The sequence below is a fragment of the Phalacrocorax aristotelis genome, chromosome 1 (assembly GCF_949628215.1).
Source record: "Phalacrocorax aristotelis chromosome 1, bGulAri2.1, whole genome shotgun sequence".
NCBI classification, from domain to species: Eukaryota; Metazoa; Chordata; class Aves; order Suliformes; family Phalacrocoracidae; genus Phalacrocorax; species Phalacrocorax aristotelis.
Window position 1 is genome coordinate 163,365,681 of NC_134276.1, and position 20,334 is coordinate 163,386,014.

General features: G+C 45.5%; 1 protein-coding gene across 1 annotated transcript in view; it reads left to right on the top strand.

Moving 5' to 3' along the window:
• Positions 1-20,334, top strand: part of MEI1 (meiotic double-stranded break formation protein 1) — a 39,661-nt gene that overhangs the window by 16,116 nt on the left and 3,211 nt on the right. Inside the window, exons 14-27 of the mRNA XM_075078287.1 lie at positions 331-472; positions 1,876-1,987; positions 2,634-2,694; positions 3,961-4,058; positions 5,166-5,340; positions 5,440-5,587; positions 6,153-6,425; positions 9,502-9,667; positions 11,784-11,888; positions 13,555-13,665; positions 14,256-14,437; positions 16,806-16,887; positions 17,348-17,553; positions 18,247-18,328. Coding sequence (XP_074934388.1) covers positions 331-472; positions 1,876-1,987; positions 2,634-2,694; positions 3,961-4,058; positions 5,166-5,340; positions 5,440-5,587; positions 6,153-6,425; positions 9,502-9,667; positions 11,784-11,888; positions 13,555-13,665; positions 14,256-14,437; positions 16,806-16,887; positions 17,348-17,553; positions 18,247-18,328 — 1,943 coding nt within the window. The remainder of the gene's footprint in view (positions 1-330; positions 473-1,875; positions 1,988-2,633; positions 2,695-3,960; positions 4,059-5,165; positions 5,341-5,439; positions 5,588-6,152; positions 6,426-9,501; positions 9,668-11,783; positions 11,889-13,554; positions 13,666-14,255; positions 14,438-16,805; positions 16,888-17,347; positions 17,554-18,246; positions 18,329-20,334) is intronic.

Genomic DNA, 20,334 nt, shown 5'->3' on the forward strand with positions numbered 1-20,334 from the left:
CTGATTTTCATGAGGTTTGCTGTATTGTGCTCCAGGCACTCTGGCTTGGCTGGGAACCTTTAGTCTTGCCACAGTAGGGCTTTCCAGAGCAGATACTTTATTCACAGAAGCTAAGTCTTCCTTTCCCAACGAGTACTGTTGTGCAACGTTGCTGACTTTTAATAGCTTCACTCAAGGGGTAACTCTGTGTGATTGCCAGATTCCTGTGTTTCCAACCCATCAAGTGTTTGTAGGGTCCTTAATGTTGAAACTTGTGATGGAAATGTAGTATTTCCTGACTTCCTACAGAGCAAGGAGGATTCTTCTCTGGTATCTGCTGTGTGTTTGTAGGTTAGCAGTGGAATTCCAGAGTGACCCCATGGCCCAGGAGAACGCTTTCACTGCCCCCAACTCTGAGAGCAAGGACACACTGAGCAACTTCTCTGAGTTCCTGTTGAGGATTTGTGACAGTCTCTGCATCCCCATGGTCATGGTAGGGTTTCTTTTGAACTTGGTCTATTCCTTGGGTACCTGGAAAGGTGCTTTTGAGCACCAAGAGTAGGTTGCACAAGTTTTTTTTTGGGAAGAGAACATGTAGAGTAAGCCAAGAACAGTTGTGGCATTTGCTACCTCTCCAGAGCCAAATGTAGCATTATACAGTTCATGCAAAATGGGAGTGTGTGGTCTCATTGGGTGGAGAAATTAATAAAGCTTCCATGTAGGTGGCAATGTCTTTCTTCAGACTGTGCGATGCCATAGCCTACCTGCCATGTTATCTAATCCATGGCAGCTCTGGATGTTGCAGAACATGAAGAGTGCTGAACTGTTGATTCCCTTTCTGCCACTGTTTTCAAAACTTGCCCATGTCCCGTAAAGCAGTGGTATTTTGCATCTGCAATTTTGTTTTCATGCTTCTTTCCAGAAGGTATTGAGGAGGCTGCCCAGTCTACACAGCAAGGGCAGTACTAAGCATTGTGTCACAGTAAGACCAGGGAGAGGGTTTAAAAAGCAGCTGTGGAGAGTCACATGTGCTTTAGTGCTCCATATAGACTGGTCACTAAGATACTTTGAGCAGAATTGTCAAAAAAATGGGGCTCTGATTGTGGTTCTAAATGTTGAGTAATTTTGCTTGTGCTTTGCCACAGGTTCAGGTGTATGGATTCTTGCAGTTGTTGGGAGCTTGGAGATGTTTTGTTTTGTATTTTTTTAACCAATCTCTTGGTAGGCAGCTGCAGTGGCATTGCTCTTCTCCTCCCTGAAGGGAAGGTGCAGTGCATGTCCAGTTTGGCAAAGCTGGAGTCAGTGTGCTGCTTCTTGCTCATTGAACTTGAGTAAAAATTAATGGACTGTGAGAAAATTGTCCACTGGCCTTCAACAAGAGTGAGTTGAGTTGCTCTGTTCTAAACAGTTTAGGGCTGGACTGTAGAGAGCTTAAATGCCTGTGTTTGCCAGTACTCAATAAAACGCTGAAGTACAGGTGTTAAGCATTACTGAAATCAGCTGCACTTAAGCATATGTCCGATGTTGTACTGGAGAATTAGCCATCTCACCTGTATGAGCAGTTACTTCAAGGGCAATATGGGCAGTAATGTCAGTTGCTGTGCATTAAGGCCTAACTGGTTGCCAGCTGGAATCAGGAAGAAGTTTCTTGTTTGATATAATGTCTTGCAGAGTTAGCAGCACAGCTCATAACATTGGCAGAGGGGAGTGTTAGTTGCTTTCAAAGTGCTCTGTAAAGCCTGCGTACTTGCTGCCAGGCATTTTGGTAGGAGAACTGTTACTCCATTTGTTTGGATTTAGAAATCTAACTTTCTGGATGGGCAGGAGGCTGGAAGAAAGCTGCTGCTTTCAGTGTTTATTGCATATTACACACTTGATCTTTTCTTCTTTCCACAGGACTGCCTGGAAAGGGCTGTCAGCCCATCAGTGATGGAGGTTTTCATCTCAACACTTAATACACTCTTTACAGTGGTGCCAAACATGCGGAATAAGTTCTCCAAAAAGCTGGGTATAGGGGCAGTATGGGATCATGTTCTCTGTGCTCTTAACTTAACTGATGGAACTTGCTGCTACTGCATATCACTGAGGCAATGAGCTTAACGAGACTTTTTGTGGAGGATTATATGTTTATATGAGTAAGAATGGAGTGCACAGTCATGTTCAGCAGAATGAAAAAGTTAATTGGTCTAGCAACGATGATGGGACAGATTTTATTCTAGATAACTAAATTGTGTCAACTTTACCCTCTCTTGTGGAATATTCAGAATTGGCTGTTCCTGTAGACAGGGATTATGCTGGAACTGTTGGTGGGATTTTACTATCTAGAAATCCTGTTTACTCTCTGTATTCCTTACTCTTTGCACATCAGAGAGGTGATGTAGAGAATTCCTCTATTCTAAACATGTGAAGCTGGCAAATCTTCCCTTCTCCTCCTGAGAAAACAAACAAATCTCAGATACTCCTCTCCAAACCAAACTTGGAGTAGTTTGCTTTGGGAGAGAAAGCCTAACAAATGCATCCTTACTGAGGTAGCCTGCCCTGTTCCCCAGGTTTATGTGGAGACGTGTAGGGGTGGTTATGGGACCTGCCTACTCTCTTCCCTTATTGTACGCATTCTGTGCTCCTTTGACAATTTTGTCTTGCTTTCTGTCTAGCATCCTCCTCCTTCATCCGACTGACACTGGAGCTGAAGGCCAGATTTTGCTCTGTACAAAGGTACTGTGATGTGTGTATTGTGAGCAAGTCAAAAATTTCCGGATGGGAAAGCAGATTATCTAATCTAATGCACTTGATTAGGCATGATGGGAGGCTGAAAGACTCCAGAGTGGTTGTATCTTATTGCAGAATGTAAAGGGTAACTGACAATGGAAAAACTGGATGTGGGAGAAGGGAGAAGCGGTCGGGTAGCAGGCGGGTGGATTTACACAGTGTTGTGAGAATTCTGTGCTCTGTTGTGAGCTGTGCAGATAGAGATAAAGCAGCCTGACTTTGGAGTAGTAGAATCGGTGGGTGTTGTGAAAAGAAGTAACAGTAGCATCAGTTCCATCTGAGCTCTGGCTTCCTAGGCACATATTGCCACTATCTTTGTTTCTAATGGTGTGATAATGTATAAGAAATGGGAGGGAGGAGGAAGACTTCAACAGCAGACATTGCAAAGGGTCTTCCATGGCAGAGGCTATGATTTCTAGGTTGAGGAGTGCTGGGGGAGACTCTGTGGGTCTGCAGAGATGTTTTACCTCCTCTTTCCTGCAACTACATCTCATTAAAAGAGTAAACAAAATACACAGCACCCCTAGTTCAGGTTACCACTATGGAACTTAGAGTGGGGATGTTTATGCCTGTGAGTGGTGCGTGTGGGGAGTGATCTAGGCCTCTGAATACAGTAGTGTGGGGCACCAAAGATGGTGTGTTACAGTGCAAAGATGTTTGGTTATGTCCTATTCTGCAAGGAAATCATTGGAGAGAGAAATACCTGGAAATCAAGCTGTTCTCACCCCTTTAGTTAATGTTTTGGCATTTTTAATTGTTGATCTCTGGAAACACCATTGCTACAAAATCTGCTTACTGGTGTTTGACAGTGGAATTGGGTACTGGGAGCCAACCTCAAAGACCTCACATTCTCTGCAGTGTTAGGGATCCTGCCCTCACAGGACTCCCTGTGTATACGAGGTGTGATGATTCTGAGAGCACCCCACTGTATTCAGATTGTCCCAAGGTATGTGAACATGTTCACTGTTGTCACCACGCGCACCCGCCACATCTGTAAACCGACTGTCCTTTGGGAACTCCTCATTTTCCTGGAAGCCCAGGCTGGCTCCTGGAGTCTGGTTTTGATGGGGCAGGGACTTGTATGTGGTCATTCAGTAAAATGAGGTTCTGGCAGATAGCATGTGATATTAGAAGTATGAATAGGATATTTCTAGCCTTCTTCACTGTATCTTTCTGCTCTTCTTCACAGTATCTTTCTGCTCTTCTTCACAGTAATCCTGCCTTGAATCAGGCCTGTTCCAGCTTCCTCTGCAGCTTGTGCCTGAGCCTTTACTCTGACACAGAGAAGGAGAGAACTTCTTCTCAGGAGGGCAAGTTTGGCAAAAGAGACATATTGCTTCATTTAGTTTGAGGCCCTGACACCATCTGTTTAGCCACTAGGTGCAAAAATAATTAAAAAAAAAAAAAAACGAAGAGAGAGGGAAGGGAGGACATACATAAGCTCGATGGAGAGATTATTTTTTTTCTCCCTAGTTGTTTTTTTTAAGCTGGTCCAGCAGGGAGATAACACCGAGAGAAAGGCTTTTGAAGAGTTTGGAACCCTACCTGAAAGAATGTGTTTCACAGAGTCACAGAATGGTAGGGGTTGGAAGGGCCCTCTGGAGATCATCTTGTCCAACCCCCCTGCTTGAGCAGGGACACCTAGAGCAGGGTGCACAGGACCATGTCCAGGTGGGTTATGAATGTCTCCAGGGAAGGAGACTCCACACCTCTCTGGGCAGCCTGTTCCAGTGCTCTGTCACCCTCACAGTAAAGAATTTTATCTTATGTTTAAAGTGGAACTTTCTGTGTTCCAACTTGTGCCCATTGCCCCTTTTCCTGTTATTAGGCTCCACTGAACAAAGTGCGGTCCCATCCCCTTGACACCCAGTTTCATCTGCCTATGGTTTTCTTTACTTGGTGACATTTCCTACCACAGCTGTGTGTGGCTTAATTGAAACAATATTACTTGCCAAATAGTCACCCCTCTCTGCAGTTAAGACCATCTTTTTCCTCTGGCATACTCTATAAAGCTTTCCTGTCTATACTGTAACTTTCTATAACAGGTAAGTCCCAAATAAATTAGATTAAAGTTTTCACATCACAGAAACCACTTTTCCTACTGACAGTGGTTGGTCACCATACAGGCAGTACCAGCAAAGAGCTGGGAGTCTCAAACAGAAGTGACTTTTCATGTTCAAAGCCAGCTCCATTAAATTGGGTCTCACACCTCTATTCATGCCAAATCATAGAGGTGCACTTGCTGTGTGCAGACTGTGGGGTAGTAGGTTGGCCTTGATATTTCTTACATCAGGAACTTCCCTAATTTAATGTGCTTGAGTTAGGGCAGGCAGATGCTTCCATCCCCCTGTTCCACTCTGCTTAGTGGTAGACATTCCTCATCACTGCCTGCCTGCTCATATTAGTTTTATTTCTAGAGCAAGAGATGTCTGAGCTCCTGCAGAAGGGTCTGCCTCAATTAAATTACACTGTTGCTGAAAGCCTTCTTCTCCTGGCTGAAACCCCTGAGCCTTTCTCTTTGGATCAGTCTCTTTGCAGCCATCAACACTGCTTCATACTACTGTTGTATTTTGCCTACACCCTTGGGGACAGGTGAGCCAAGAGTATACAAGGCAAGTGGTTTTATGGCCATGTATTGGTGTCTAAAGGTGTCTGATGTTACTGATTCCACTCCAATCTCCTTGAATGCAGGTTTGTCCCAGAAGCAGAATTATTTTTAGCCATAAGAAATTTCCTCCTATCAGCGCAGGACCATGGAGACTGTCCCCCTCCATACATACTCAGAGCTACACTTTACCTCCTTGCTGTCTGTCAGGACAAAGGCAAAGCCCTGGACTTGGTAAAAGAAGATTTCATTTCTACCTCTTGGACCCTTTTTGTTGTAAGGTTTCTCCCCACTCCCATCAACCCTCTTGCAGAAAGTATTTTGACATAGGTGGTGAGTGGTGAATGAGTGAAGAGTGTGCAGTGCATCTACACTCTGGAAAGTTAACTGTGAAAAGCCACTAGGGAATATAGATTTGACTGAATAAACCTGTGTATGTGTGGGAAGTGTAAATGTGCTGGGTAGGCTGTGAATTCACATACAGAATATAATAAATTTGATAGCTTCAGTCTCCTGAACACATGTACAGCCTCTGCAGCAGGCTTTCTAGTGCTCCCATATGGTTCTTTGCTGCTGCACAGCTTTGAGCACTGTATAAAGCCTACAAGTTTCTTAGCCTTTGTGATGCAAATGGGTTTCACAAAATGATGTTTAACTGATATATTTGATTGTCTACTTAAAAGGCAGTACGACTGTTTCTCTCAGTAAACTCTCATCACTTCAGCTTTTTGATATTCAGTGTCTAGTGATTGTTTTGTTCTCTCTCCCCCTCCCCCTTTCCCTCCTACACACTTACCAGAGGTCGTTGTGTACCATAAGGAGGATCCTGGATAATCTTCCAGATTTGAGTCTAGTCTACGTCCATTGTCCTCTCCTGCTGAAATTCTTCCTACGCTACCCTGAACTTATGGGGAGGTTTGGACACCAAGTCCTCCAACTCTGGTTTTCCTGGGGAGACTGCAAGGAAACTGAGATTGAAGAAGCTGGCTTTGGCGTATCTGATCAGCTGAACACTGCTAACCCATTACTTCCCATTCTGAAGAGCAATTCCAGCATTTTACTTATTTTACTGGTATGTGCCTTTCACGAGGACAGGCTGCTATCCTGGCCCTGATTTAGGGGAGCTTTTTGGTTCTTAAAGCTCTTAGTGCTGTTATGAGGCCAAGGATTCTGCTAAAAGGGCCCATGTGTGTATACACAGACTTCTACCTCCCAGGGAAGCCTGATGTGGAAAAGGGGACTCTCTATGTGTGTTAGCTCTTCTTCTGTCATCCATCCACTGTCATAGAAAGGGATCTTTTGAGAGTTGGCTAGGAAGGCATCTGAAGAGTGCTGCTGATGTATGCCATGAAAAACCCCATTCCTTTCTCTATCCAGATACACAGCTGGGTACTCCAGATTCTTCTGTGGCAGCCTTTCAAGAAGCTGTTTTGCTAATTTGGCAGCAATGGTTTACTACTGATGGATGAGAAGGGTATGAGGAACAAAAAACTTTGAAAAAATAGCATGCAGAGAACAGGTCTTGAGAGCACAGCTTTCTGTTTGCTTGGGGTTTTAATTTTGTTTGTTTTTAACTGGAGAGTCTTGTCGGAGAGTCTTGTCAGAGATTCTTGCAGTACTCTTGAGTTTTCAGGACTGCAAATAGCACATTTGAGTGCTCTAAAAAGATAAAATAAAAATCTTGGGACAGGGAAAATTAGTGGAGGGGAGAAAAGGGCCTTGAAGTAGCAGGACTAGTGTGTTTGCCTTTAGCTGGTGTAATGAGCTCTGTTAATCTATATAATCATAACAGAATCCAAGCCCTGATGGCTGCTCAGAGGCTTTCTCTCACTTCAACCTCTCCCACCCACCCTGTCACCCCTCCCCATCAGTGGCCACTTGTCCCTTGACTGTTCAGCCAGTCACATAGTAAATACTCGATAACATTTCCACACAAGAACATGAGATTTGCCTGTAAGGGCAAAAGCTAAGAGCTGCTAGAGAAATTAAAACTATGTATCATTGAGAATAGAAACCCATGATGTCAGTAGACAGTGAAGAAGCAAGGTTTGATTCTGAGTGGGCACCTGTCAGGCATTACAGATGGGTATGTATTTGTTCTGATCTAAGAGGCTATGGAGTAAATTTTAATATCCCAGGTTACTGAAATAACTTGGAGGAGGGCTCTCACGTAGGGCAGTTCTTTCACAGTTAAGGTGATACTGCAGAGCAGGTAGCAACATCCAGGGCATTTGATACCATTGCAGAGCATTAGTAAAAGTGATCAATGAGTTGACATATCACTATAAACTAAGAAGTGCCCCATGAGACTTGCCTATGCTGTTACCTTTGGCAGTAGTTCTGGAACCTATTACTCCATAAACTAAAGCAGATGTATACATCACAGGTCTATCAGTAAGCAAAAGAGAAACAGTGGCTCCTGCGTGAACGGTACAGCATTTCTGCTTTCCTTTTTCTGTCTTGCCATGTGCTCTTGCAGAAATAAATTAATTCAGCTCTGTCCTGGTCTTTAAAGTGAGTTGTAATAAATCATAGGCTCTGACAATTCACCTTTCGGTTGGGGAAGAGCATAATCAATCTGAATTTAGATGGGCTAATAAAACAGTGTGATATCCTGGGATAAATATACTGTCAGATGTAAACAAAACTTATGAGGTGAATAACCTCAGCCTGAGAATGCACTAGTACAATGGAAAGGCCTCTGCATGGTACACCGAAACAAAAATTAATGTCCTTCCAAGGATGATTTATTTGCTTATCGTCTTTTAATAATTGTCTGGATTAGATAGAACAGATGGTTAGTGCCTTCATCTGAGACCTTGAGCTCCTGAGCAGGAAGGAAAATGTTAACATGGTGATGCATTTACCAGGACCAGGAAGGCTGTGGCCCATGGTTTGTGCTGTGTGTGTTCATCTGGGGGTGAATGTGGTCATGATCACACGCTGTCCCACTTGTCTTCTCCATGCTCCAGATCTGAGCTGCTCTGTCAGAGAATGGAGACAGGCTGACTGACGTTAGATTACATCCCTGAATGTTGTATGGAGCAGATCTATGTCAGCAGAGCCGATTGTGCAGACAGCTCCCTGCCCCCTATTCCTGAAGGTGTCAGATATGGGCAGGAATCAGGCTCAGAACAAGAGAGGGTTTTCTGGCACAGGCAGCCTGTTCTTACCTTAACTGCTTTCCTTGGGTATGGGATTCCACAGCCATTCCTGTCCATCATCCCAGTCTGGATGCATGACTACTGTGTTGTAGGGGAAGGCAGCTGGAAAAGGCAGTAGGCTGTCCTAGCAGGCTGTAGGCTTGGTTGCTGAGACCAGTTTTCTGTTTACCTCTTTCAGCTGTACCATTTGCAGTGCAGTAGCCAGGACTGCTGGGGGAAGAGACGAAAGGTAGTGCTGACATAATACATGTTGAGATGATCATATTATGTCAGCACTACCAGACATTTTCTGCCTGATCTTTATGGGACTGCATCTGTACATGCTGTGCAGGTGAATTTAATGTTAAACACATTAACAATAAAAGTATACCCAAATTAAGGCTACTGGCTGTGGGATTCAGCTCAGAGACTCCAGACAGAGCTCTGTAGTCAAGAAGCAGGCTCGTGGGCTGAATGCTCTGTATGCGACTCTTCCATTTTCTGTGACTGAGTGATTGCTTGTCTGGTTTGTGTATGTTTCATGCAGTTCAGCTGTTATGCTGCTACTGCCAGCCTTTTGAAAATTAGTAACTATGGACTGACTCATAAACTTGATTTTAGGAAAGCATCTTTAATACACAACATTTTTTTTTCAAAACAACAAGGAGAGCAGAAGTGCCAGAGACTCTTGGAAACAGGGCCCTGGCTTTAGCATCTCACTTGTCTAAAACCTTGACATTAAATGTACATTACACCTACATGTGTGTGCTGGACAGGAGTTATGTAGCCAAATGCATTCTTTAAATGGGATATTACTCAGAGGTGCATATCAGACGAGAGTCCGTCTGCTTTGTTCAGTTCTCTATTTAATCAGGACATACTTAATCTGAATAATGCTTTATTAGGCTGTTTCCCAAGGCAGCAGATTAGCATAATGGTGTTAAATAGCAGTGACTTCTGCCTAATCAGGGCATAAAGGTAATGTGTGTACTTCTTCCCTCGCAGGACCTGGTCTGCTCAAGTTCTGTGGAGGTGGCTTGGAAGGTGTTGATGACTCTAAGGACCTTCCTGGAAAGAAATGAAAATGTCCTTGTCTGTGACCTCCTCCGGAGTCAGTTCCTACAGATTCTGCAGCAGCTGCTGGTAGAGAGCAGCTCAGCCTCCTTACAAGGTGACTCCCCTCTGTGACTTGGTTTTGCTGTAAGATTAACTAGCAGGGTAAATGGCTGAAGGGATGCAGTCTGGGATGAATTGGTTTTGAACTGCTGATGTAGCTTCAGTACTTATCTGCATGAGAAAATTTATGGACAAGAACTGTGCTAATTTAGTTTCCAGACATTCTTGTTTTGAAGTGAGAGAGTCATTTTCTGATTTAGGTTATTCTGGCTTCAAACTGTGATTGTTAAACTAAGGCAAGGTTTTGCTTTACTGTCATTAAGTGTTCAAGTGGAGAGCTGTGCTAGTAAATCTCCCAGCTTGAGCAGGGTCTCAGGTGGTGACTGAAATACATCCTCCTTTTTGCCTCTTTGTGCAAAACAGGTTGGCGTGCCTGAGTACACTTGGTTCCCAGGGACCGGGAGCAGAGATTGTTGGAATCATTTATGATATTGATCTCCAAACAGGAACTGTGGTATCACCAGATCTCATAATTCTAGTAAATCTCTCAAAGATTTAGCAGGGTTGTCACTGGCGGAAAACCGTCTGTTTTCCTTCCTAGCCCTGCTGTGGAGTTGGGACTGTTGTCCAATTGTGAATGGTGCTGTGCAAAGCGGTCTTTGAGCTTGAACTGAAAAAGGGAACAGTGGTAGGATCTCCTTGGCTCCCCTGGGATAGGGGCTCAGGAAACTTTTGGTTGTTGCTGAGGAGGATGCTGGTACTTGTTTGGGGCTCTGTTTGAGGTGTTACGTTGTGCAGCAGTTGGGATGGAAGCAACAAAAGGGGAAGTGGTTTTGCTTTACCTCCAGCAAAGTCAGTAGGCTGGAGAAGATGGGGGTTGAAAGCAGGAGCATGATAGAGCATGAGGCTACAAGGTTATGGATAAAGAAAGCAATGTTGGCATCTGCCAGGTCTGATCTTGTTTGGAACTGTGCACATCTGGAGTTGTGGTGTCCCTCCGTTACTGATCTAGTGGTGCCAGGTGCTGTGGGGAGGTAGATTGTCCATTTCCTGTTGCAGGAGTCAGACCTATTCCTCCAAACAGCTGGTGATGGAGACAGGACACTGGGCTAGGGAGGCTTTTGCAAGACTAAAGCCCTTCTGTTGTGTCTAATGTCGCCCGATCCTCTTTATACTGCATTGTGAACTTGTTAGTTGAGTTACTGGCAGCCTCATCCAGAAAGTCAATCACCAGATGTAGTCTGGAAACACGACTTCCTTGTCTGCCAGCACACAGGCGGCTCTCTGTGAGGTCTGGGGCAGATAAGTCCAGGGGATCTGCATCCCTGTTCAAACAGTAGCCTGCTCTTAGACAACAAGAAGGCCCAACAGTGGGATTCCATCAAGAATATGTTAACTGTAAAGACACCTGTAAATGTTTCCTTCTCAAAACTGAAAACTCGAGAGCCTTTGTGAAGACATTTTCTGGAGGTGATAGTTGCTTGCTGTAGGTATGGCTATACACAATGCAAAATCTTTACCTGTTTACAGTGCTACAGAAGAGTGAATACACGAGGAGGGGGTTGGCCTTGGGGGTTGGTGGTCTGAGCAGCTCCATTCTCCTCATGTACAGACCTGCCATGCGGGGCTCTCACCTCTGCTGTCTGTGGTCTGCCCTGTGGAGTGGGACGGGCAGCATTTTGAAGCCTCACAGGATGCTGGAGAACAAGTGCTGTGTAGCTGAGTGCTCTGAGGTGCTGGCCTGCTGTGAAAGTATGGGCTGCCAGTGATGGTGAAGTAGATGGTAAGAGGGCAGACTGCAAAGGGCTGGTGACTTCTAACTTACTAGAGGTGTCAATTCGAATGTGCAGTGACCATGCCCCTTACATGGTTCACTAAGGGTATAAAAGACTCTAGCCTCCTTTTCCCCTCTCTTTTCTAGTTGTTCCTAGAATGGTGTTGGCAGGATCCAGCGTGTAACTCAGGCTAACCCACAGTGGCAGAAAGGGGGCCTGATCCAGAGAGGACTGAAGAGATGAGAATTAAGTTGAGAGTGTATGTGTGTCAAGGGGGAATACTGCCTCCCTTAACACACTCTCACTCCTGAGCCAGAAAATTAAAAATTCTTTTCATGCTTAAGGTACAGCAGTTTAGAGTTCACTGACAAGCTAAGCTGTTTGTGCCCTTCTTAGCTAACAGGAACCTGCCTGTTTTGCTGAGCCTCCTTTTCCTGGTGCAGCTGCGGAGCAAGGGTGTGAGGGAGCTGGACAGCACAGACTTCAAGCTGCTTCACCAGGGTGAGTCTGTGCATCCATCTTCTCCCAGGGGGCTTTGATCTGTATTTGTTAATTGCTCCATAAGATGATTAGGGGTTGGCTCTTAGTCCTTTGAGAGAAGGTGTACCTTGCATTACAGTTATGGTTGCTTTGAAATACTTTCATAGCCAGAGCATTGAAAAGAGCCCTGGCTCCCAGTTCAATCAACAAAACCCAGGTTCTCTGCCTCTTGCTTTTACAATACATTTATTGTCTGAAACTTAGAAGGTGGCCAAAGTATTCTCCTGGCTGTGACGTGATTTCAGGGTCTGTGACTGTTGTTGACTTGGCATATGACGGTATTGCTGATGTGCTTCCTGAAACATCCTTCCCCATCCACGCGTGCTAACACACTCCTGTGGGGTTCAGGCCACAGGGACCAGCAGCCTAGTGAACCTGGGCTCTCCCTGGAGTGTTAGTCCAGAGTATATGGGTCCCAGCCAGCTGCAGGACTTGCCCACTCCACCCTACAGACACAGAAGAGTGGGCCATGTGTGTTTACTCACCATACCGCAACCTGCTTTCTTGTCTGTTGATCCTTACTTGGCGATTTCTCTCTTCTTATTTGGCTCTTGGAGTTTCATGCAGGCTGTGGGGAAAAAAAAAGTACTAGAGGGAAGTTCAGCTGATCCATCCTCTCATCTCTCCCTTGCTCTGACAAATTGATCTCTCCAGCAGACTTTGAAGGACTATCCCCTTCAGTTTGAAGTGTTCCATGTCTCAGGGCTGCCTATGTCGCCCTTGTAAAGAAGCAGTGTTTCTCAGACATTCATTAGCTAAGGGAACTGGGGGTATGGAAGGAGCATGTCCTCTTTATACCAGTCCTTTTTAGTTGCTGTGATTTCAGAGCACAGCTCAGCTGCTCCCAGGAGTCGCAAGCTCCTTCTGCTCTTGCTTTCTGCTGTGTATTTTTCAACACACCTCTCTCCCTGCCCCAGCCACCCCCTTCATTCCCTGCTTGGCTCCCCAGGCTATGTTCTTGGTGGGTGTGCAGGGCACTCTCCTCTGACAAGGCTTATGTGAAACCAGCTCATAGATGGAAGGGGTGTGGGGAGGTGTGTTGATGGGTGCTTGTTGAGAATTGTTTACTCAGACTTTAAGCTCTTCAAAAGATCTCCTGTGACAGTTTTGCTGAGCCCTGCAGTCCTCGATTTCCCTCCCAAACTCTTGCTAAACATTGTTCCAAAGTGTTTAGTACTTACAACATACATGGGACATTTTTTCCTAGTATGAGCAGAGTAGATGAGAGTGGAGGAGGCCAGCTCTCCATGCCACCCCCAAATCTGGTCACCATGTGAGACAGGCACATGGCTGTTCATGGCTGACCTAGTACTAGCATCAAACTCACTCTGTGGAAACAGGTAACTTAGGCTGTTGCTCTTGGATTCATTACTGCCCAATGTGATATATGCCTTTAATATACCCTTTTCTATTGCCCCCTCCCTGTTATCATTCTCCACTGTACTGTCCAGTCTAAAGCAAACACTCTAGGGTAGATGCCTATTGCTTTTTCTGTACCATGCTCTGTTTATTTTCACTTCAGGTTGTGTTGCTCTTGTCCAAATTCGCTCCCCACTTACAGACTTCTTCCTTATGCTAGGTGCTCTGTTTGTTGGTGTCTGTGTTATGCATGTTCTTTTGTTTCCAGTCAGTAATCTCTGTGGGAAATGCAGGCCAAGGGACACTGACCTCCTGCAGCCATCCTTGAATTTTCTGTACTGGAGCCTTCATCAGACAACACCTTGTAGTCAACAGAGAGGTGAGACAAGATTGTATTGATTGCTAAGTTAATCTCAGTGAGGTTGTAGCTTGGCCATCAGAGACTGTATTCTCACTGTCTCAGCAGGCGATGTGGATTTTTCCCTTTCCAGATGCAGCATTGCAGTTAACAAAGACCATTTTGTATTTGGGATGAGGTTTTTTAGGTTGGTGGTTTTGTTTTAGTTTGGTTTGGTTTTGCTGCCTTCTGATGATTCAGGAATTGGCTGCTGGGAGACAGAACCACTGTATTTTTCTTGTTCATAAAACACAGCAGTGGGGCTTTCGTGCCTTGTTTGAAATGTCCTGGTATTGCCATGGTTCAAAAAATTAAACAATAATAGAGAATAGCTCTAACCAACTTTCCAGCTGTGTTAGCTGAAGGCTGGTCATTTTATTAGCTGGCTGAGTGGTCGCTTGTGCTGTGGGAGATGAATACCAGCGTAGATGGACAGCCTTACTCTGATGAGCCGTGGCAGCTGGGGCTGCCTCACTGCAGCAGGGGCGTGTGCTGCACTTCTATTTTGCTTGTCAAGCTGGTTTAACCTGTGCCATCCCGTCAGCCTCTCTGATTATGTTTCTCCCATGCAGCAGTGGCTGTGCTGCTCTCCAATGTGTCCTTGCTAGAGCTCCTGCAGAAGGTTTTGGAGCACACCTGGTTGCGGTCCCCTCCCTCTGAACCTGCTTACCTATCATCTGAGGATGCCTTGCTGTGCTCTGGATGGCTGTTGGTTGCGTCCCTCTTACTTTATCAGCATCGCTACAATACTGAGGTTAGAACCACTCTAGTGTTCAGATTCAGGGAATGGCTAAACCTTAAGAAAAAAAAATCTTTATTAGCAGAGGAACGTGGTTTTCTTTGGCCTAGAATCTGCTTGCTGCGGTTGCTCTTTTGTTATTGTCCATAAGTTATTCCCTTCTGTGCTTCTCCAGCAGGACTAGAAGTTAGCATGTTGTTGAAGGCTGAGGCCCGAATCATTGGAGAGTTAGAGAGGGGCAGAAATCCTGGGGGGAAAAGTGCATACCTGGCCCTCCTGATCAAAATCACTTTCTTCCTCAGGACAGAGCAAAATACACTTCAAGGACTTTCTCAAGGGAAGGCTGGGGGTGGGAGACACAGCTCCCATGTTGTAAACTGGTTTTTTTTGGTACTAAAATGATCAATACTGGCACAGTCACAATCCAAACCTATTATTGGCAAGTAAGTGTTCAATATTAGCAAGCTCATACAAATGTGGGCAGCTGTCTTTGTATGTGATGCTTTGGAGTCTGACAAGAGAACTAAGCTGGAGTTGTCAGCTAATGTTGGAATTACAACTTCAAGGGAAGCACTTTCTAAAGCCAACACAAGGGGATAATGTGTCCTTTTGAAGTATCTACCCAGGCCTCTCTCCCTCACTTGATATGGAGTTAAACAGCGCATCATGAGTTGTGAGCTCTGCTTTTGCAGTTATGACCCGCAGAGTATGTGCTTTGGGAGTCAGTGCACCTATTCACAGATGATAAAAATCACATTAAGGACATGTGTGCATCTGCACAGAGAGGCAGGGCTTGGTTTTCTAATGCTGAGGGAAGACATTTTCCAAAAGGCCAACCCAGACCAAGTCTGCACCTGTTGCTTCATGGATGTGCTGCCTCTGCTTAGGCCTTACAGCATGGGACTTTTATAGACTGTCAGCTGTGTGAATGCATAGCAAGATCTGCCTGTCCCTGCCCGGTTAAGTACTGAACACGATTTACCTTCTCGGTTTCCAAGTCAGGGCTGTGTCTGCGTGGTTGGTGTTGTGCCAGTCCTAAAAGGGATTACATTCTAGTGGCTACTGTTGAGCTTCATCTTCTGGGATTGACACTCTCAGCTCATGTTGAATCTTGAAGTGCAATCATTTAATGGCTTATAAGCCTGTTGTTTGGCTTCATCAATACCTCACTGGCTTGATGTCCTATGACCTACAATCCAGAATCCTTCTTGCACCAGAGATGGGGAAAGAAACTACAGATGCAGGTGGCAAATGGAAGTGGTTCAAGGATGCTTCAGCATTTCTGATCTTCAGCATTTCTAAGCTTCAGTGTTTCTAATCTTCTGCTGAGGGGAAAGGAGATGGGATAAGAGGAAGACTCGCTTCTTTAACTACTTTCTGCTGCTCAGTATAACTGAAGCTGCGCAAAGCATCCTGGAGGCCCTTGTAAGAGAGCCTTTGGCCTTTGTGGCTGTGAATGTGAGCTGATGCCAGGCTGTCTCCCCAAGCCTGCAGTTTTTTAGAGGGGAACAATGGCTCAGAGAAATGGCCACATTCATCTCAGGCTGGTGTTAATAGTGAGGACTTGTCTGGCCATAGCAAGTTTGCGTGTTAACTGTGTTACTGCTACTGGCTTTAGCAGAAGCCTGTGGATAAACATGGGTGATGGATGGTAGGCTATTAAAGGCTTTGGCTTGTCAGTTGTTAGACAATTAACCACAGCCACCCTGTTGCAGGAGGTGCTCCTAGCTCTCCTGTTGAACACTTCTTTCTTCAGAAGATGGTTTGAAGGAATCTGCCTCTGGGGCCCTGTGAGGTTTTATGCCATTGCTGCTCAATGGCTGCTCTGTGAGGGAAACAGTGTATCGGGTACTGCCCTGTCAAGCCCACCTTTCCCGTTTCCCCTAGTTCCCAAGCCCTTAACCTCCTCTGCCTCCTTCACTCATGCTATAGTTCCAAGCCCTGGGCTCTCTGCAGGCTTCCCAGTTCCAGCAGGCAGGGCCAGATTCTTGTTGTCACTGCTGGCTTTTGACTGCCTGGCTCCTCAGTCTTGATGACTGGCTGCAGGGCTAAGCCATGTTTAGTGATGGCTGTTCCTGCTACTCCATGTGCTCAGCAGCCTGCCAGCCACGTGCCAGAGGGCCTACAAGATAGTGAGCGCGAGACAAGCAAATGAGTTGCATTGTGGTTTGGAAGCTGCGCAGGGCTGGCAGCTGGTGGTGAGCTTGAGGGACCAGTAATGTGACTCTCCCTTCTGGATCAGACTCGTGAAACCCTGCTGCTGTCCCCTTGTTTTTTCAGTGGTTATTATGGGGTAGTGTCTAAGGAATGAAAGTATTTAAGGGAGCTTTTTACTTGGTCCAGACCAACACCATTTATTCTCTTGTATTTCATTCTCCTCTAGGTTCACCAGACACTCTCTCTAGACTTAACAAAAGTCCTGAATGCAGTCATCTTCAGAAAGAAGAAGCCAATCCTGCTGTTAGGTATTTTGCATCTGTTACAGGGATTTGACTGGAAGCAGCTGCTAGTGCCATGCTACAGGCAACAAGGGAGAACTGGTGACTATGGGATGGGATGGGGCAGGTGCTGGTGGGAATGTGGAAGCTTTGGTCCATTTGGCTTTGGGAGTATGTAACTGGTGAGAAAAGGGCAAAAGGGAGCTGTCGAGTTCTGCTGGATTTGGACAAATCATCCTTGGAGGTTGGTAGTGATATCTGGAACTGAGCGTGAACTGGGGTAGTGTCTCACAGGGAGGAGACAAACAAGGGAACTCATGTTGCCATTCCGGCCTGCAGCTGTCAGCAGCTGCTGGGCAACTCCAGTGGGCCCTGAAGCCCAAATTTTCTCTCCTCTCCCTCTCCCATGCTATTGCACAGACACCAACACACAGGGCAGGAGAGAGCAAAAACACTGACACACACTAATAAGTGGCTCCCTGTCTAGTGAGCATCATGCAGTTCCTGAGAGCTGTTCTGCGACAGAACTTCTCCTCCTCTCTGCTGGTGATTGTTGGCCAAAACACAGCCCAAGGTGCTACGCAACCACAGCCATCATCACTGCAGGATGCTGCCTTGCACCCGCTTGCCATGCAGCAGGTCTTCTTGCTTGTTGTCAGTCTGCAGAACCTTTTGGTGCATGTCCAGTTGCAGGTATATAAAATACAACTTTTGGAACAACACCAGTGTTGTTGGGCTTCAAGCAGGTGCGCTAACCTGAGGAGAAACCACCCTGTTGCAGAACTTAAGGGGCTGCCTTTTATTTTTTCTTCTGCCTGCATTTTCCACCCCTTACAGATGTGTGAGGAGGAGGAGGGAAAATGCAAGCTACACAGTACTCCCTGCTGCTGAACTGGATAGCTGAAATTCTGTGTACTAATGACGATCTCTTTTTTTTCCCGTCTCCTGCTCTGCAGGGACACTGCACCCATAGGGACAGAGGTGGGAAAAGTGTGACAAATCTTAGTCCCTCGCCCACGCCCCTGGAAAGGTGCTTTGGTGGGTAGTACATCAGTGTACATTTAACTTGCCTAAGTGATGTTGGGCTCCAGGGGATAGTGCATCAGTTTACATTTTACTCTCTCGAGCGATGTTGGCCTCCCATCTTTATTCTTTGGAGGCTGTTACTTAATTATTTTTAGTCTCAGAATAAGTAGTTGTGCCTTTGTCTGGCTCCTTGATGTGACAGATAATTTGCAGCACGTTGCATCCTGTGACAGAGATGAAGGGTGTTATTTTCCTGTGCGACATGCTCTTCAGATCCTGCCACTTTATGAATTTTCCTCTTGCAATAGCTGTTGACCTTTTTTATTTTCTTCTTTTTTTCCCCCTCTCTTGGTATTCCAGAAGGACTTGCTGCTCTCTCAAGCTGTGGTTGCCTGCCTGGAAACCTTAGTGGAATACCTGTATGTGAAGAACCAGGATGTTGGTAAAGTATTCCTGCTCTTCCTTCTCTTGGGTTTCCCTCCTGCAGTGATTTTGAGATCTTTGATCTCCATCCAGTAGTTCCCTGGAGCAGATGCTTACTGAGTTTATGCCCAAAAAGAAAAATTATTTGTATGCCTAAAGTTAGTCATGTGCTTTGTGGGATGAAATCACAGTGCCTGGCTCCCCTGCAGGCATGAGCCCTCACTTTGGCTCTGGACACCAAAATGCTTTCCAGAAGGAAAAAAGTCATTCCCTACCTCCCCATATGGTAAGAGAATAAGGTTTAGGAATGGGGGGAGTATACAAATAGTCTTTCATTTCCAGGCCAATTGTAGCAAACCTTTAGACCACAGATATCAGGGAGGGAGGATCTGAATATGAGGTGTGTTTTTCACATGGACAGTGTTGGCCACAGTTTGTCCCTGAGGGAGGAGAAATGAGAACAGGGTACTAGGCGGCCTTAGGGAATGGAAGCTGGAAGTTCTAGATTTCCAGGGGCGAATACAGACCTTGGTTTCCAGAGTCTGTGCCAGCCTTCATGTATAGCACATTAGCAATATAATGTAATAAGACAGCATTGTACAGCTGGGGGGAAGAATAGACCCTTCTGCTTTTTGGCAGCCTCCTGCCACAAAGTCCAGGTGCTGGCTCCGATCTTGAAACAGACAGCAAGTTCTCGGTACCCTGGTCTGTTCAACTCAGTCATTTAAATGCTGAGAGAAGAGGGGATGGAGTGAATGAACACCAGACAAAAGGGACGTTGGTGGGAGAGTGGAAGTAGTTGAATGAAAATGTAATACTGCAGATGAATGAGAGCCAGTAGCTGAAGGGAGGCTATTAAAAGGCTGGGTTTAAAAAAAAAAAAAAAAGGTGGCATGTTATGGGGAGGTTCCTCTGATTTGGGATTAAGCTAATGAAATGCTGCTTTAGCAACAGCTGAACCTGTCACTTTGGCTGCTTAAGTTCTTGCTGTGGTGCAGAAGTTCACAACAGCGACAACAGGAGTCTCCTCATTCCAAGCAGAATGAGGGTCATAGCTATGTTTGACTGAAGGATCTGAGAGCACTGCAAAGAGCGTGGCCTGGGCTCTACCTCTAGGAATCGCCTCATTTGAGGCTTTCTAAAACTGTCTCTTGGTCCAGAGAATTTTCCAGATGTTCAGATGAGGCTCAGTGCACAGTGCTGGTACCTTCTCATTTCCACCAGCTAAAAGATATCCCCCAGACATTTTACATTATTTTTCAGTGGTGCTTCCCCATAGAAAAGATTCTTGTAGTGGCAATAGGGAGGTTATGTGAGTGCCAGTGGAAGAGGAACCTTCCTGAAACTCTCGTGAGTTGCCATAGTGTAATATGTTATATCGCTGACCTGTTGTAATTGTCCAGCCCATGCAAGAAATACACCCTAACCTGCAATAAATACAAGGTAATAACACTCAACTTCAGCGTTCAGGGAGAGACTTTACACTGTCACAGACGGTGACCTTGAGCCTTACCTCTGTTTGTCGTATATGCTCCTTATTTAGAACATTTTCTCTACTGATTGTTTGCATTGCTGCCATCAGCCTGGCTGGTCCCTGTAGTACGCTCTCTGATGCAGATCCAGGCTCGGTTTGTGCAGCTGATGTTATAAGTCTTTCTTCATTCCCCAAAGAGTATTCTGCAGCTAAATAAAACCCGTTGTCAGGAAACTTGTCTTCATATTGAAACCAGAGGGTATTATTTTTAAAGCCCTGGGCTAAAGATATCCCTTACTATTTTATGACATGCACCCCAGGAGAAGGTTTCTCTTCCTGTACCAGCACAAAGATGGACAAAATGTATTTTCTGCTTTAAAAAGCTATTAAGCTTTTGTCCTCATGACTAAACTCTTGCCCAAAGAGTGACAGATGAAAAAGCAAGTAAGAACAGAGCAAAATGTCCCTTTAGTGTTTCACAGCGTGAGGTCTAGAAGAGAAAACTTGGGGTCAGCATTGAAGACTGTCCTTATCCGGGTCCAGCCTGTCAC